At 44.7% G+C, this 18,507-nt stretch overlaps 2 protein-coding genes across 4 annotated transcripts in view; one reads left to right on the forward strand and one right to left on the reverse strand.

Moving 5' to 3' along the window:
• The window catches only part of rpl22 (ribosomal protein L22), a 65,594-nt gene that overhangs the window by 28,681 nt on the left and 18,406 nt on the right, over positions 1-18,507 (forward strand). The window lies entirely within an intron of this gene.
• rnf207 (ring finger protein 207) overlaps positions 1-18,507 on the reverse strand; it is a 43,254-nt gene that overhangs the window by 16,699 nt on the left and 8,048 nt on the right. For 2 of the 3 annotated variants that reach the window (XM_033048154.1, XM_033048153.1), the window contains exons 2-8: positions 17,428-17,618; positions 9,850-9,982; positions 8,594-8,738; positions 7,266-7,347; positions 6,516-6,591; positions 5,461-5,586; positions 748-794 (exon numbers count right to left, since the gene is read on the reverse strand). In XM_033048154.1, coding sequence (XP_032904045.1) covers positions 748-794; positions 5,461-5,586; positions 6,516-6,591; positions 7,266-7,347; positions 8,594-8,738; positions 9,850-9,982; positions 17,428-17,618 — 800 coding nt within the window. Of the gene's footprint in view, positions 1-747; positions 795-5,460; positions 5,587-6,515; positions 6,592-7,265; positions 7,348-8,593; positions 8,739-9,849; positions 9,983-12,969; positions 13,178-17,427; positions 17,619-18,507 lie in introns of those variants that run through there. The other variant, XM_033048155.1, reaches the window with a different exon arrangement.

Below are 18,507 nucleotides of genomic sequence, written 5' to 3' on the forward strand. Positions count from 1 at the left end.
TGCTCTTTTTTCTGCCTTTCAAGGCTGAGATGTTTTGGTCAAGGGGATCAGGCCTGAGAGTGTTCTTGGGCACAGGGTCTGTCATGATCCTATCGTGTGGCAGGGCAGGAGCAAGAAATTGTACATCTTATTCCTACTTCCATTTCTTATGTTTTCATTTCATTATCGCTTTGCCTGGTGAATACTAAACTTGGTGCAGTGGTAAATTAATAGCTGCTTTCGTCTGACACTTTCGCAAATATTATCGCTACACTCAAAAAACACCTCTGCATTTACCATTCAACACAGTGTAAATTTAGAGGCTGTAAATACAGGAGAGCAATTAATGAATATACAAAGGATGTCAGTAGAAACTACTTTACCCAGGGACAAATTATAACAGGACTATTTATGGGGTAAATAAACAGCTATGTTGAAGATTATGAATGTTTTGACAAAATAAATAAAGAGAATCTGTTTTCCCTGGCAAGAGGAATTGTAACCAAAGAATGTGCAATGTTGATCAAAAAACAAATTGCTGGAGGAACTCAGTGGGCAGGCAGCATCTGTGGAGGGAAATGGACAGGCAACGCTTGTACAGAAATGTCACTTGGACAGTTTTTGATTCCCTCCAGCACTTTGTATTTTGCTCAAAATTCCAGCATCTGCAGTTCCGTGTGTCGCCATTCAACTATTCATTGTCGTCACTCAGTGTCCCAGTCCTACCCTCACACACCATTGCTACTCGGCTGTTGAGGATACACTTACTTCTGAGCAGTTTTGAGCAACATTTTCTTCTTTTCAGCTAATCTTTCCTAGAACATGAAAAACAATGGTCAGATATAAAACATCTTCCTTTTCTCTCATGCATACAATCGCATTGCACATACACACACACATAGTCCCTTCTCAGACATTTTACACTTGCAAATGAAGATGAATTTCTGGATGAAAATCTTAAAAAATGAAGCTGGGTCAGTAAGTAAGGGAATTGGGCAACAAATTCTGGAGGGGAAATTTCTCCCCAAAAAGCATGCGGATGCTGGTGCATTCATACCTGATTGGGTGGGGATATCGGAAATAGGGAAGTACCTAACTGAAGAGGCTTTCTGTGTTTTTATTAGAGATTCAATGGTAACAGGCCTTACAGCCCACCGAGTCCACGCCGACCATCGATCAATTGTCTAGTTCTATGTTATCCCACTTTCTAATTCACTCCCTACACACTAGGGGGAATTTACAGAGGCCAACTAATCTACAAAGGAAAAAACTGGAGCACAGAGGAAGCCTGTGTGGTCACAGAGAGAACGTGCAAACGCCAGGCAGACAGCATCCGAGGTCAGGATTGAACCCGGGTCTCTGGCCCTGTGAAGAAGCAGCTCTACCCGCTGCACCACTCACCCATGTGGGAGCCAAACTGAAATGTATCAGAATAAGAGAAAGGACCAGGCCTACTTGCAACATAAAAGCAGTCGGCCTGTGGAGGCCGGTGATTTAAACTGTGGTCATTGTTCACACAATGTTGCTTTAAATGAGATGACAGGTTTAAATTGGGTCCAACTCCCAGGAGAACACTTTCTGGCATAGCAGTGGCCATTACCCACTCCGGTCAGAAGGACGGCCTCTCATGATCAAATTACACTCAGGCTGCCCCAGCTCCTGGTGTGAATGATGCCGGCACTGACTGCTGATGAAGTGACGCTCAAATCACTTTGGAGCACTAGGCCCAGTCCTTGCCCCTTCCATCAGTCATCAATGCAGGATCATCAACCTATTTTATTCAGGGCTGCCAACATTGGGTAAGAGTTGGGAGTGAGAAATTGCGAGAGACCAAGCCCAAGCGAGCGTAGCGATTGAGGGGGGGGGGGGGGGTGGGTCAAGGGGGCAGGGAGGGGTACTGTTTTAAACTTTGAATCTTCAGATGTCCTGGTTCAAGCTAAAACTAAAGACAAATAATAACCTCCTCACACATTCCCCTGCAAGTATCTCTGTCACACCTTTAAAATATGCCCCTTCTTTGAACAAGCTCCTAAACATCGCATCTGAATCAGTTTCCATCTGATTACACTCCTTGAGGATGTTCATCTACGTGTTCAATTAATAAAACAACGAGATTGGGGACATTTCTATTCATCCTGTCAAAGGAATTTGGGGGGTGGGGGTTTAGAAATAGTCGGTGAGGTAAACAAACAGAACAGTTGAGTGGCAAATGACAATAGTGCTACCTTCCCAAAATTTAACTAAAGGAAATAATGGGTTATCGGAGCTGTATGTTTTGACAGACAGCCTGACATCTTGCATGTCATTTTAATATTACACTTATCCATCCACATGGATATTCCGGATTAATAAATTAAGGTTTTGTCAACTAATTACAAATCAGGCTAATTACAAATCAATAACATTAGCCAACTCCGAAACACGAAGCGCTGAGCATTGGGATCCAGACATCACGGACAACTGGCCTCAGTTCCCCGCTCACATCTGGCAGTGCTCTCTGTCTGAACCAGGGGCCATGGAGCATTTTTGAAAGTGGGGAGGCTGAGCGTTCACTGATCACTGGCCTTGCGGGTACCCGGCGAGGGAGTGGAGCAACTGAGTGAGTGGAGGGTGTGGGAATGGGGGTGTCCCCCTCCCATGGTAGGGACGTTTTGAAATTTGATGTATTCAAATCATGTTTTAGTGCATTGTAGAAGTATGATTTCAATGTTTTTTGTTTGAAGTATTTTTAACAGGTAACTTTTTAAGGGGTAACTTTTTCCACACAAAGGGTGGTGGGTATGGAACAAGCTGCCAGAGGAGGTAGTTGAGGCAGGGACTATCCCAACATTTAAGAAACAGATAGACTGATACATGGATAGGACAGGTTTGGAGGGATATGGGCCAAAAGCAGGTAGTGTAGCTGGGACATGTTGGCGGGTGTGGGCAGATTGCGCCGAAGGGCCTGTTTTCACACTGTTTCACTCTATGACCGCATTACACCTTCACCATGCATGAATGCTTCAACATCAAGTGGTAGTTTTATTGCCATATACTCAAGCATAGAAACATAGAAAATAGGTGCAGGAATAGGCCATTCGGCCCTTCGAGCCAGCATTGCCATTCAATATGATCATGGCTGTTCATCTAAAATCAGTACCTCTTTCCTGTTTTTTCCCCATATCCCTTGATTTTGCTAGCCCCAAGAGCTAAATGTACCTTTCTCTTGAAAACATCCAGTGAATTGGCCTCCACTGCCTTCTGTGGCAGAGAATTCCACAGATTCACAACTCTCTGGGTGAAGACATTTTGTCCTCATCCCAGTCCTAACTGGCCTACCCTTTATCCTTAAACTGTGACCCCTGGTTCTGAGCTCCCCCAACATCGGGAACATTTTTCCTGCAGTTACAGTAAGTGAAAATCTAGCAGGCAAGCAGGATGCTTTCTCCAACCACCCCCATTTGACGGCCACTATCTTCCACCGTTACTACCCAGTGCTTGGTACTAACTCCCAGCAGCCACTGGTTGTCTCCCAGGATGCACCGAGCCGCAGCCTGATCCATGCCGGTCACCTGGGTGAATTCGGCACAGAGACTCTCACGGCAGCAGCGCAACGCTTCCGACGGCCCAGGACTCTTGCACTGAGGCTGCTCCATGGCCGGAGCTGCAGCGAGCGACTCACCAGCCCGGCGAACACTCGCCAGTCTGGCAAACACTCGCCAGCCCCGGCTCCCCGTCCGCATCTGTCCCCGTCGCTGCTTCTGCTTCCATCCCCCCCTCGGCCTCGGCTCTCCAACACCTGCGGCCCATGCGATTGATATGAGTTTTGAAATTTTCGTTGATCACAGAATTTCTCACGACAGAGCGTGAGAAATTTGTGATCAGCGTGAGAGTGTGAGAATTTGGCGTAATGCGTGATTCTCATGCTCAATGCGTGAGAGTTGGCAGCCCTGTTTATTGGCTCTGAGGCCTAATGAGGCATATCTAATTGCTCCACAAGGAACTACAAATGCTGGTTTACAAACAAAAAGGCACAAAGTGCTGGAGTAACTCAGCGGGTGAAGCAGCATCTTTGGAAGGCATGGATAGGCGACGCTTCGGGTTGGGGTCCTTCTGACTTTGTTCAAACTTAATTGCTGAGATGTTTTTTCTTTCTATTTATCTCTGCGTCCTGTTGTTTTTAATTTGGAAGCATGAATTCAGATGGAGTTTATATAAAGTGATGATGTCTCGGATTGGTATGTATCTCTGTCATCGCGCAAAGGCCACTGCTTCATCGCTCCATGGCTGAAACATGACTGAACAACAAGGAGATTGCAGCTGCTTTTAAAAGGATCAGAATTGCTGGACACAAGCATCATCTCCTCACCTTTTATCTTTCAACTGGTCACAAGGTTCATGGACAATGATTAATGTCTTTATGAATTAATTCACAACAGGCGCAGAGATGTGGTGAGGAAACGCTTCATGGCGAGAGCCTTGGGGGCTCATGGCTCAAGTAACTCCAACATTGGATCCCAAGATTGTCTATCTGATTTGTCTATTAGCAGTAAGGGAGGTGGATCACTACTAGCCTCCCAGTTGCAGGTTATTAATTGGGATTACTAACAGACAAGGAACATTTTTCCCTGATGTCTATATCCCCTGCGTCTAATGCTGTCTGGGCTCGGAGTGAAAGAATTTTGGAACGATTGTAGAACCTGTAAATCCCCTGTATTTTCTTGGTGAAGGATGGATGCCGGGAGAAAGTAGAAACAAGAACAACGTATTGATGTAGCACCTTGTCTACAATGCAACAATACAATGCACCTCACAGAAATGTGACCAAACAAAATTTGATACCAGACTACATCTGGAGATTTTAGGGCAGTTGACCAAAAACTTAAGTGAATGCCGTTGGTTTTAAGGGGCGTCTTAAGTTGAAGAAAGAGACAGAGAGGGCATTCCTAAGTGTAGAGCCTGCATGATTGAAGGCCCAGCCCCCACATTGTGGATTGATGAAAGTTAGGGGTGAACTGGAGGATCACAACGATTTCTAAGGTTGTAAGCAGTGCTTTTTTTGTGACGGTATTTTGTACAGTTTAATGATGCTTCTAAGAAGTTCAATGTCGTTATTTTGTTGTCCGTCCACAAAACATGTATGTTTATTTCAAGTGCGTACCGGCACATTTTTGTCGACTAAAAAATCACCAGTTGTAAGACAGGATGAGGTTGCAGGGACATGGACACCATGAAGGGTTTGAAAACAGATGACAATTTAACAATCGAGGTGTTGATGGGCCAGGACACAGCGTAGGCTACGAGGACAAAGGTGAATGTGAGTTGATCATTTCAAAATTAGGACGCTGAGTTATGGATGAGCTCAGGCTCACAGTGGTGGACAGTGGGGAAACAACCAGGGGATCACTAGAATAGTCAAGGAAATGAAAAACAGTCTGTGTGTCTAGACCCTCACCATCAGCAATAGCCACAGTCATTTAAATGATTGACTTGCTGCCTCACCTGCATACTATTGAAGAGTGAGCTGATGGACGACTCCTCCTCATTTGCATTGAGTCTCACCTCATCAATCATGGCCTTCAGGAGGATGATGGCCTCTCGTGTGGACGTCTGTAGCTCCTTTACTGCCTAGTAAACAAAACTCAACAAAATCACCTTTGTCTTTGTCCGGTTACATTTTCAAAAGCACCACCTGTTCCCTTGCTCCCACTCATCCAATCTGGGCTTCCTTTGGTAAGCCAAACCTTTATTGCATTTTAAAACAAACGACACACATACTGCTGGAGTAAAACTCTGCGGCATTTCTGAAGAACATGGATAGGTAACGATCTGACCCGAAACATCGCCTATCCGTGTTCTCCATATCTCTCTAAACCTATTCTATCCCTGCACCTATTTTATTGTTTCTTAAATGTTGCAACAGTCCCTGCCTCAACGACCTCCTCTGGCAGCTCGTCCTATGCACCCACCACCCTTTGTGTGAACCAGAGTTGTGCGGTTCTGCACCAGAGTCTTATTTTCCATCCCCAATATTGTTGCAACTGAGAAAGCAAATTGTTAAAAGAAAATTTGAAAATAAACAATTTCATTTAATAGAATATGATTTTTCTCCTGGGTTTCTCTCACAAAACTGCCCTGGAAATTCATCTTTGATTCCTAAGGGTGACACAGTGGAGCAGCTGGTCCCAAGCACCAGAGACCCAAGTTTGATTCTGACCTCAGGTGCTGCCTGTGTGGAGTTTGCATGTTCTCCCTGTGACTGCGTTTGTCTCCTCCAAGTGCCCCGGTTTCCTCCCACATGTCAGACACGCGGGTTTGTACGTTACCAGGCCCCCTGCAAATCACCGCTAGTGTAATGAGTGGATGTGAAAGTGGGATAACATAGAACTAGTGTGAATGGGTGATCGATGATCGACGTGGACTCGCTGGGCAGAGGGCTTGTTTCCATGCTCCATCTCACGACAAAACTACCCCAGGCTCCAGAGTAATCCTGGCAGATTATATATCTGAATTACATTCCCTCTTAATCCCAGTTAATGAAGTTCCAGTGTGCATACCATCACAGCCAGGTCCAGCTTCGCACAACCTTGCATGTAGGCGGTCTCAATGTCGATACAGTGGGCACGGCTCTCACTGCATGAGGTAAATAATTGGCATATGAGTCAAACAGTTCAAGAGACACCCTTAAAGGTACTTTACTTCAAAAAATAAATCCTTATGTCCATCATGGCCACAGTTTAGTTTCCCTCTCCAATTATTTTTGCAATCTCTTACCATTTCAGATTTTCAATGCATGCAGGGTTTTGTTTTAGTTCTACCCTATCTTCTCATCATTGTTTCAAAGGGTAAATATTCTGTGGGATGTGCAGTCAATGAAAATATGACTGTCTAAGGATGCTGGCATTTACATATACATCACAGATGCAATTACGATAACACTGTTGTGTCAGTCAGCTTGGTTGCTGTGAAACAGGGCTTATCAGCCTAGGTAACCCTTGCTGAAGTCTGTCTAATATTCCCCATCTTTGACCATTGGTACATGGACGTCCCAGTTTCAACTCCCAGTTACAGGGTAGCACAAGGAGATGCTCATTTTCCCTGGGCACCTCTGGTCAAGGTGTCTAAGCCGGGTGTTAACAAGCCCCCAGACGTTATTCCAGACCCAACAGCAGGGAGCTTGTAGCTCACTTGGCATTAACATCTGACTGTGAAAGTGCTGGAGAGCTGCACACCCTGTTTCTTGACTCTATATCTGCACGACCCCGTGTTATGTATCGGGGGCCCTGGGCAAAGGATGCCTGACTCACACTTGCATGTCCCGGAAGCAGTTGATGCAGAGCATGGACATCTTCTCCGTGGAGAACATGATGTATGGTTCCTCATGCAGAGCTGAGGAGGTGAAACACAAGATACAACAGCATAAGTCAGAGTGAGAACAGCCCCTCGAGCCTATTTAGGTAAATCCTCTTCCTAAGCTGATTTTGTTCACCCGATGTCTCACATTCCCAGCGATCAGAATCTGCTGCCTGGCATGTTTATGAGAAGCACGGAGAGACCGGAGAAGGTTTGAAACACGAGCCCAGCAAAATGGGGCTTTAGGATGTTTTTATCGGAACCAGGAGTGTAGGTCACTGGGTGATTGAAAGCACACAAGTAAAGTTTACAGAATCATAAAATCAATTCTGATGAATTGATGAAAATATTGTTTATAAAAGTAACTTCATTTTTAATTGATATGTCTATCTTTTTGTCAACAAAAAAAGACACTGCCATAAGGTGATATGGGATGCCAATACCCAATAGAAGTGTTGTACGTTTCCTTCATTATTTTCCCTTTGTATTTATCAATTATTTTCCTGACTGTCAAAAGGCGGTGATCAACCAAAGCAGTTTGACCGTTTTCCTTGGGCAACATTTAAGAGCCCAGACAATCAGGTTTTTGACCTTGGGGTACATCAAGGTTAAGTCCAATCCTGTTGTTGCTTGATGCACCATTTCTGGCTGGCTGTGTAATATAGCAACTCCTTATGTGTCAGTCTGGCTCAGGCTAGATACTCGTCATGTGTCAGGGATTGAAACACAAGCCTCCCTGATCTGTGCAGCTCTGAGGTTTGAGCAAAAAAAAACTGTCAGGGGAACTCAACGGGTCAGGCAGCTTCTGTGAAAGGAATGGACAGATGGAATATCTGGTGGTGCCCCTTCTTCAGACTGACCCGAAACATTCCCTCCACAAATGCTGCCTGACCCACTGAGTTCCTCCAGCACTTTGTGTTCTGTTCAAGATTTCAGCATCTGCATTTCCTTGGCTTTCTGTTAATGTTGATTTAAATATTAATTTAGTTATCATTTTTATTCTCAATATGTTATTTGTTGCCTGTTCAGAGGGCAGCTTTGAGTCACCCTGTTGATAGAGTACAAAGCCACAGCGTCGGCAAGGACAATTCTGATGCCGTGGTTTCTGGAATAATCCAAAACCAGTTTTCCCAATTTTTGCAAACTTACAGTAATTCAAATTCATCCTCTGGGATATTATTCCACGCCATAAATGACTACTTATCTAAATGTACAAAAGTGCATCACTGCCCATCCACTATTTGAAATGTGCCGTTTCTGAGTTAAGACGAGAGATCCTTACGGCACTTCTTGTGCAGCTCCTTGGTGCGTTTGGCGAGGGTGACGATCTCATGGCGGGCGAACATTTTTGCTCTGTGAGTGTCATCTCGGCAGGAACCACAGAGCGGCTGGTCACACGTGTTGCAGTAAAACATGGCATTCGCATCCTGAATGAGAGAAAGTATTAGCATGAGTCACTGCGCCAAAGAGAGAACTCAGAGTCATGTTGTTGGGGGATTGCTAGGATGTTAGATTTGGAGGGGCTCGAAGTTCTTCAAGAATTGTACGGTTGGATGAGATTGTAGAGATTTGGAAAGACCAGATCCTGGAGGAATTGGAAAAACCATGAGTTCTGGCCGAAAGCGCCCTTGTGATTGACTGCGGAAGGCACTCCCGGGAACAAAGGTGGGCAAGTGAGGAGAGGAAGATGGCTGTAGGCCCGCAACAGCCTGGGACTTGCCTGGAACAGGCACCGCTCATAGGAACTGGAGCGTGGACTTTGGAAATGGCGACTAAATACGGTGCCTCTTGCATGCGGGCTCAGTAGACAATTTTTGCACACTTGCTAATTAATAATTGGGGATATGGCGATACTCTACTGGACTGTTGGTAAGAAAAATAATTTCACTGTGTTAGCACTTCGCACATGTGAACCATTAGGAATTTTAAAACGAATGTGGTGATAGATTGGAAACCAATATAGTCCGCTGAGCTCCTCACTCGGTCACATGAAGTGCATCACCACCATTTGTACTTTTCTATCTCTAGACTAGGCGATGAAAGGCTAGTTCAATGCAGACCATTTATCAATCATGCCGGGATCCACAAGGGTAAACAATTTCAACAAAGCCCAATCAGCACCAGGTGACATAAAATGAATAGGCAACACTTATTTTGACATACGTGCTTTGATATTTTTTGAAACTGGATGAAAAGAGGATAGGGACCGAATCCGATTTGAATAAAGGCACACCTCACAATCAAAATGATTCAACATCCAAACTCAAACATGTCTAAATAAGGAACATGTCTGGTTCTCATTGAACTGGATCCCAGCAATAGATGCTGTGTTGGGAGAGACAGATTCTTTAGGTTTAGGTTTATTATTGTTACGAATACCGAGGTACAGTGAAAAGTTTTGTTTTGTTTGCGATGCAATACCATCGAATACCGTACACAAATACAATCAAGCAAAACTCAAGCCATCATCAGAATCCCGTGCAATTGTTACTTTTTCAACTTTCTAAGTGATTTTACAAGAACTCCCCCACCCCTCACCTGCTTCTTGCACTCCAGGTCACAGTTTGCACACTGCACCACCTCCTCGCAGTCAGCCGAGCTATCGACCAGGAACTTCAACAATCGGTCAACCTTTGGGAGTCCACTGGTTCCCTTCACAACCGACAGACGCCTGGAATAGAAACAGACCACATGGCCCTGTGTTATATTATTCAAAGGATACATTGAATATTCCTGTGGAAAATCTGTGAATCAAGTACTCTTGATTTGTAATACCCCTTCTGAATTTTCTTCCGCTTCTCTTTCTTCTGACTTCCATCTCTCCACCTAGTCTTACCACTTGCTGTGTTTTCACCATCCTTTGTTCTCAGCAGAGGCGCCAGTGTGTCCTGCTCACCTCCATGCTATTTACTTGATCAGGAGCCTTCACCCCAGACTGCAGAGTCTTCCTCCTACTTCAGAATTCCCAATGCCCCTGGTCAATGTTCTCTCCCCGTGTACCCTCTCCATTTCTATTCATTACCACGGTGAAATGCATTATCTCACTTTGTCCATTACCCTTACTCACTCTGGCCTCCCGCCTTTGAACTCACAGCATTCTGTTTACTGCTGACTAACCCCGAGCCGAGACATCAAATCCATTGACAAAGACGGTGCTACTGTGATTTGGAGAATTGAAGACCAGCTCTCTGTACTGCCTCATGCCTACTTCAGAACCATGACCCATCATTCTACATGAGGCTATTACCACTGACCTCAATGCCTCTGGTGATCTTTCCTCCAGGACTACAGTCCCCTGCTTCCACCTCCTTTCCAAGATCCACAAGTTGAATTACCCTGGCATATCTATTGGATATCCTGAATGATTATGTACATTTTACTCATTTCTGTTGAATCTGTTCTGATAAGGACAAATTCAACAGAATCTCAGTTGAATTCCTTTTTCCTTACCTTTGCTTTCTTCTCTTCCATAATTAACAAGCTTCTCAACCACATCTGTCAAACTTACTGCATTTCTACTCTCATACACCCTCCTTTAACACCAAATTGAATGTAGTTCATTCCCCATATTCTACCCCCACCACCCTCCACATTCCCTGTAATTTCCTCCTCTTTCAATGCCATCACCAGCCATGTCTTCACACCCTTTCAGCATTCAAAAGGGACCATTCCCTTTGCAATTCCCTAGTTCGCTCTGTCATCTCCACCACTCGTGGTATCTTTCCATGCGTAAGAGATGCAAGACCTGCTCTTTCACCCTTTCCCTTCCCACTATCCTGCGATCCAAGCACTTCTTTCAAATGAAGAAGCAAGTCTCTTGTCTCCTTCCATTTAGTGTAGTGCATTCGGTGCTCATGAGGTGATCTCCTCTACATTGTAGAAACCAAACGGAGGCCGCGTGATCAATTTGCGGGACATTTCCATCCAGTCCTCAAGGGGACACTGAGCTTGCAGTTGCCTTCACTTTAATTCTCCATTAATTCTCCTGCTTTAACCTCTCTGCCTTTTGCCACTTAAACCGCTTCCAAAAAAGCTCAATGTAAGTTCAAGGAGCAGCATCTGATCTTCTGACTCAGCATGATCTAGCTCTTAGGATACAACACTGAATTCAACCATTTCAGGGAACCGGTCTTGCCAGTTCTGATGGAAGGTCGACACCATGTAACATTACTCAATCTTTCTCTCTCCAGTGATGCTGTCTGCTCTGCTGGGTATTTCCGGCAACCCTTTAGTCCTGATTTTTGGCAACCTCAGTCTTTAATATCTCATAGTTTCAGTGTTGTTTTTTTCTCTCTTCTTCGTTCATCTCCTTTTTATTTGTTTAAGAAGGAACTGCAGATGCTGGAAAATCGAAGGTACACAAAAATGCTGGAGAAACTCAGCGGGTGCAGCAGCATCTATGGAGCGAAGGAGGTAGGCAACGTTTCGGGCCGCAACGTTGCCTATCTCCTTCGCTCCATAGATGCTGCTGCGCCCGCTAAGTTTCTCCAGCATTTTTGTGTACCATCTCCTTTTTATGTCTTGTTTCTGACAATTCTTCAGTGAATATCAAACAATCACTAGTTTTTCTCAGCTGAAACCCATCTCCGTTTGCATCGCAAAATCAAAAACTGCAGATTCTGGAAATCTGAAATAAAATCAGAAATGCTAGAAATACACAGCCAGTCAGGTGGTATCTGTGGGGAACTGAGTTAACATTTCAGATCAAAGGCCTTTCATCAGAACGAGAGAAGAGAGAAAAGAGATGCGAAGATTTGCATCGTACTCTCCTGATCTCCGTCCTTTTGATTTTTCCACCTTCTTCCTTCCACGCCATTCACATTATGTTGGTTTTCTAATTCCCAGTCCTGATGAAAAGCCAAGTACATGAAATATTAATTGTGTCTCTCTCCACAGATGCAGCCTGGCCCATTGAAAATCTCTCTCTTTTATCTATTTCTGTGAAGGAAAGAAAAAAAAGCATTTCTATAACAGATTTCAGGATGAGCGAAATGCTCACAGCCGAGGATGTAGCATTGAGATTTAGTCACCGTGGGTAATGCAGGACATACGAACGCAAACCTGTGAACAGCAAATTGACACAAGCAGCAATGTGTTAACCTGCTGATAATCTGTTGTTGGTGATGATAGTGAGTAACATTGCCCCGGGCTCCAGGACAATATTATACACCCTGATGTATATTATACCATGGCATGTTGTTTTCATTCATCTGATAGGCTAGAGATGTCATGCTTGGCACTACCTCTGCACCATGATGAACCGTCACATTACATGCTCATGCCTCAGGAAGTTTCCCGTTTTTTGCCCTAATGTGGTTATTAATTTTGTTTATTATACATTATCTATGTGCAATGCATTTACTGGCCTGTTTTGCAGCTGCAAGTAAGAGTTTCAATGTTCCACTGTTGGTACATATGACAATTAAACATTCTTGACTCTCAAAAAGATCACACAATTTTGTCAGAGGCAAGGCAACAAATCTGGCTTGGCCACATACTACTGCACTAGCCCAAGATAGTCAAAACATCACTCGTTTCCCTGTAAAAACATTGCTGAACCAACTCAGTTCCTCCCGGTGGATCTGCGAAACACCACCTTGCACCTCAGCCACTTCATCAGGCAATGTGTAAAACTCAGATAGAAATGGGGGCTCTCACCTGTGGTCATCAGTTTCATCCAGCCTCATCTCTGATCCTCGGTCTTCTCAGTCATCCAGGTTACACACGAGCAGCCCTCCTTCCCACCCCGCAGTCACCCCCTCCCCCGCCTCACGCTGGCCGCCCTCCGAACGTGCCGTCAATGGAATGTCCCGAGTCTCCGTTGGTGTGCGGACTGTCGACGGCTGATCAGTGGTGACTGGACAAGCTTGCAGGGACAAAATGAACATCAGGTTGGCAAGGGGAGCAGCCCAGTGACTAAAAAAGACACAGCCAGCCAGTCACCTGTGGGGGATTGCGTTTCATCACAAAGGGTTCCAGCTGCCCCGCGCTATGCCTATATCGCTGGCTCAGCTCCTGGACTTCCTAATCTTCATGGCCATGCCCACAATCCAATTGTAATTTTCATCCAAAAGCAACAATTCAACGCTACTTTGGAAATGTAAATAAAACTTTCAAACCCTGAATAAACAGGCCCGAATCTAATCATAAACATGGTGTGGATTTTGTTTTTTATCCCACTGGGTTTAGATTTATGCAATGTCAAATCTAAAATTAAAAATTGACAAGAGGGTCAGATCACCTTGTAAATGTCACCCAGGGATTACAGCCTGAAAGGTACACACCAGGACTGCCCAACAACAAAAGCTGGTATCGGGTTTTTTTTTTAAGAGGTTGGGGTGGCATGGGGTGGAGGGATTTGGTGTGGACGGGATTGTCGGGGCGTGTTTTAATTGGTCAGTGCTGGATTTCAGTCCACTATTAGATTAGAAAGCCTTTTGTTTACTGCCGCGGGTTTGCATGCCTCTGCTATCTTGGCTCTGTCATCCTGGTTTGCCTTGCATTCCAATCGCTCTAAAAGTAGCCCGGCTTTTATTGTGCAGCTGTTCAACAATAAGCCTGATGCGATTAATACTTCCCCTTAGTTACAGAGAACTGAGTGGGTGACAGAAGCTTATTAGCATGAGTTAACTGTCCATTTGTGATCTGACCTGTTTCTCCGGACCCAAAACAAGGGCCAAGAATTATCCCCAGGTCATCCCCTCCTGTCCTCACCTCACTGAAAATGCTACACAATAAAGGAGCATGTTGAAGTGTAAAACATGTCATTCCACCAGATTCATCGGATTTCCAAACAGCAACTTACGTTACACTAGTCAACAGTGTGTTAGATGAGCTGTCCCTGCTAGCAGATAGAGTCAGAGCCCCTGAACCATTCCACCTCTGGCTCTGCCAGTCAAGGTCATCAAATCAGAATGAGGAACAGAGCTAACTCTTCTTTTCCCAATGTAGAAACAAAGAACTGCAAATGCTGGTTTATACCAAAGAGAGATACAAAGTGTTGGAGTAATTCAATGAGTCAGGCAGCATCTCTGTAGAAAAAGGATGGGTGATGTTTCAGGTCATGACCCTTCTTCACACTGACCCATTGAGTTGCTCCAGTACTTTGTGTCTATCTTCTTTTCCCAAACCCATTTCTGCCTCTTTACTCCCCTCACTCATTTATCCCACCAATCACGCCCCATCCCATGATGGCAGGACTTTCATATGAAGAAAGACTGGATAGACTCGGCTTGTGATGGCAGGACTTTCATATGAAGAAAGACTGGATAGACTCGGCTTGTACTCGCTAGAATTCAGAAGATTGAGGGGGGATCTTATAGAAACTTACAAAATTCTTAACGGGTTGGACAGGCTAGATGCAGGAAGATTATTCCCGATGTTGGGGAAGTCCAGAACTAGAGGTCACAGTTTAAGGATAAGAGGGAAGTCTTTTAGGACCGAGATGAGAAAATCATTTTTTACACAGAGAGTGGTGAATATGTGGAATTCTCTGCCACAGAAGGTAATTGAGGCCAGTTCATTGGCTATATTTAAGAGGGAGTTAGATGTGGCCCTTGTGGCTAAAGGGATCAGGGGGTATGGAGAGAAGGCAGGGATGGGATACTGAGTTGGATGATCAGCCATGATCATATCAAATGGCGGTGCAGGCTCGAAGGGGCGAATGGCCTACTCCTGCACCTATTTTCTATGTTTCTATGTTTCTATGTCCCATCAATCAGGCCGGCATTTCCATGGTGGTTGAGTTTCTCAACACCTTCCTGACACAACCGGTAGTCCTGAAGAAATACCTCGTTATCAGAAGAGCGGTCTTTCAGTTGGGGCTGGGAGATGGTCTGCTTCTCAGAAGGACAGTAGAGAAGGGGTGTACATTCTGTCTTTAAAATAACAATGGTACAAGGGGATGTCAGGAGACCATATGCCAGTTTTCATGGTAGGTTGTCACTAGAGAGAATTAGCAGATTCAAATTCTTGGAGGTTAACATCTCGGATGACCAGTCCTGAGCCCAGCACATGGATGTAATCACAGAGCCAATGCTTCTACTTTCTTAGAAGTTTAAAGAGATTCAGCATGTCACTGAGTACTCTAACAAACTTCCGCAGATGCACTGTAAGAAGTATCCTGACTGGTTGCATCATGGCCTGGTACAGCAAGTCCAAGGCACAAGTATACTAAAGGGACTTAGACCATTCCAACATCAGAAGCACCTACAGGAGGTGGTGCATTGAGGAAGATGGCATCAATCATCAAGGATGCCCACCAACCAGGCCATGCCCTCTTCTTGGTGCTACCATTGGGCAAGAGGTGCGGAAGCCCGATGTCCCACACGACCAGGTTCAGGAATAGCTACTTTCTTATAACCATCAGGTTCCTGAACTGCACAACCCTAATCCTACCTCGGCAACAGAACACTATAGATCACCTAGGTAGACACAAAAAGCTGGAGTAGCTCAGCAGGACTGAAGAAGGGTCTCTATCCAAAACGTCATCCATTCCTTCTCTCCAGACTGAAGAAGGTTCTCGACCCGAAACGTCACCCATTGCTTCTCTCCGGAGATGCTGCCTGTCCCTCTGAGTTACTCCAGCATTTTGTGTCTACGTTCGATTTAAACCAGCATCTGCAGTTTTTTCCTATACTATAGATCACCTCTTGTACTAACATGGCCATTTCCTAATTTTGTATTTTTGCAATAATGCCATGTTTTTCTGCGTAGTCTTTTTCTTCTCAATGTCTTGTCGAACTTATGTGAAGTTTATGTATAATTGATGTGTAATGTGAGTTTGGCTGTCTATATGCCTGAGATGTTGCTGCAAGCAAGATTTTCTTTTTACGCATGCCTCACTGTATTTGTGCATGTGACAATAAACTCGATGTGACTATTCATCACCACACTGCGTTTTGTTGAATCTGATTGTGTGAAAATTATGCGGAACTTTGGAGCCGATTTCTTAAATCTCAATTAAGTATTTAGCAATGTCACAAGGTTTTTGACAGATGCTATATAAATCTAAAAGGTTTTGACAGATGCTATATAGAAGACACATGATTCTTTTTATCAGTGTCACAGTGTTTTTCGCCACCTCCAACAGGATCCCACTACTGGCCACATCTTCCCATCTCCACCCCTTTCTGCTTTCCACAGAGACTGTTTCCTCCGCAACTCCCTGGTCAACTCGTCCCTTCCACCCAAACCACCCGCTCCCCAGGTACTTTCGCCTGCAACCGCAGGAGATGCAACACCTGTCCCCTTGCCTCTCCCTGCGATGCCATCCAGGGACCCCGACAGTCTTTTCAGGTGAGGCAGAGGTTCACTTGCACCTCCTCCAACCTCATCTACAGTATCCGCTGTTCCAGATGTCAAGTCCTGTATATCGGTGAGACCAATCGCATCCTCGGTGATCGTTTCGCTGAACACCTCCGTTCAGTCTGCCTTAACCTACCTGATCTCCTGGTTGCTCAGCACTTTAACTCCCCCTACCATTCCCAATCTGACCTTTCAGTTCCTGCCAAATTGGAGGAACAGCGCCTCATATTTCACTTGGGTAGCTGACACCCCAGCGGTATGAACATTGACTTCTCTAACTTCAAATAGCCCTTGCTTTCCCTCTCTCTCCATCCCCTCCCCCTTCCCAGTTATCCCACCAGTCTTATTGTCTCCGACTACATTCTATCTCTGTCCCGCCCACTCCCCTGTCATCAGTCTGAAGAAGGGTCTCGATCCGAAACATCATCCATTTCTTCTCTCCAGAAATGCTGCCTGTCCTGCTGAGTTACTCCAGCATTTTGTGTCTACCTTCGATTTAAACCAGCATCTGCAGTTCTTTCCAGCACTCAGTGAAAATTCCTTCACCGGAGGTGGATGGCGTTAGCAATGCCAGTATGTATTTCCTCTAATTATCCCTAAAAAATTTAAATACCAGATTTATTTAATTACCTGTACTTTAAATTCAAACTTATACATACTGATCAATGGTCCAGAACTTTGGCTGCAGGTTCAGTAACACCACTAATGTGCTGTAGCACCCCAACCATGAGTTGTATAATTACAAGCCAACTGCATTTAACTGGAAGTGGAACTGCCTGTTTTGCAATGTATTATGTGCTTGAGACTTACCCACAGAGAGGGCAGGAGAGGCGTCCTTCGGCAGCCCTGCCTCGCAGACAGGTGGCGCAGAAGGTGTGGTAGCAGTCCAGCAGACAAGGGTGTTCATACTGTTCGTAGCAGAGATGACAGACCAGCGGGTGACTATTTGCATTGTCCAACTCATACAGATTATCCAAGGGGGAGAATATTCCGCCCGACATCTGAAAAAAAAAGATCTTTCAAGAAATAGCTGTTCATTTGAGGTCATCGAGCAGCATAAACTAGAGAAGACAATTCTAAATTGGATGCAAGAATAGAGAGATCTGAGCATGTGCAGCCACAGTTCACTAAAGGTGGCATGGCAAGTTGAGAAAGTGGTAACGTTAGTTTAGTTTATTATTAACATAGAACAGTACAGCACAGGAACAGGCCCTTCAGCCTACATGTCTATGCTAAATATGACGGTAAGTTATACTAATCTCCTCTGCCGGCATGTGATCCATATCTTTCCATTCCCTGCATATGTGTTTATCTAAAAGCTCTCACACATCACTATTACCAAAATCATCTCCAGAAAGGATGCGCTAAAGGATGACCAGATCATTATGAAAATAAGGAAAGGATTTGATGGGGTAGATGTAGCAAAGATGTTTTCACCTGCGGAGCATCCCCAAAGCTGTGGCTATAATCATGTGAAACTCATTCATAAATCCAATAAAAATGACAGGGGAGACTTTACTCAAAGAAAATCCACAACTTGCTACTACACAGTACAGCCGAGGCAAACGATGCAGTTTCATTTGAAGGGAACAAAAGAATATTAAAACATGGGATGCAGAAGCAGGGGAAGACCATTAAACTAGCTGTTACAGCTGATCATTAGCTCAGCACCACTATCCTACACAAACCCCATAATCTCTTGATTCCCTTAATATCAGTCACTGTCTTGATTTACTCAGCAACCAGATCATCACAGTTCTCTGGATAAAGAATTCCAAAGACTCTTCACCCTCTGGGTGAATACATTTCTCCTCACCTGGGTCCTGAATAGCCAACCACTTCTTTCGAAATTGTTACCCTTGGTTTCAAATACCTCAGCTGAGGAAAAAA

This window comes from Amblyraja radiata, chromosome 31 (assembly GCF_010909765.2).
Source record: "Amblyraja radiata isolate CabotCenter1 chromosome 31, sAmbRad1.1.pri, whole genome shotgun sequence".
In the NCBI taxonomy this organism is placed as follows: domain Eukaryota; kingdom Metazoa; phylum Chordata; class Chondrichthyes; order Rajiformes; family Rajidae; genus Amblyraja; species Amblyraja radiata.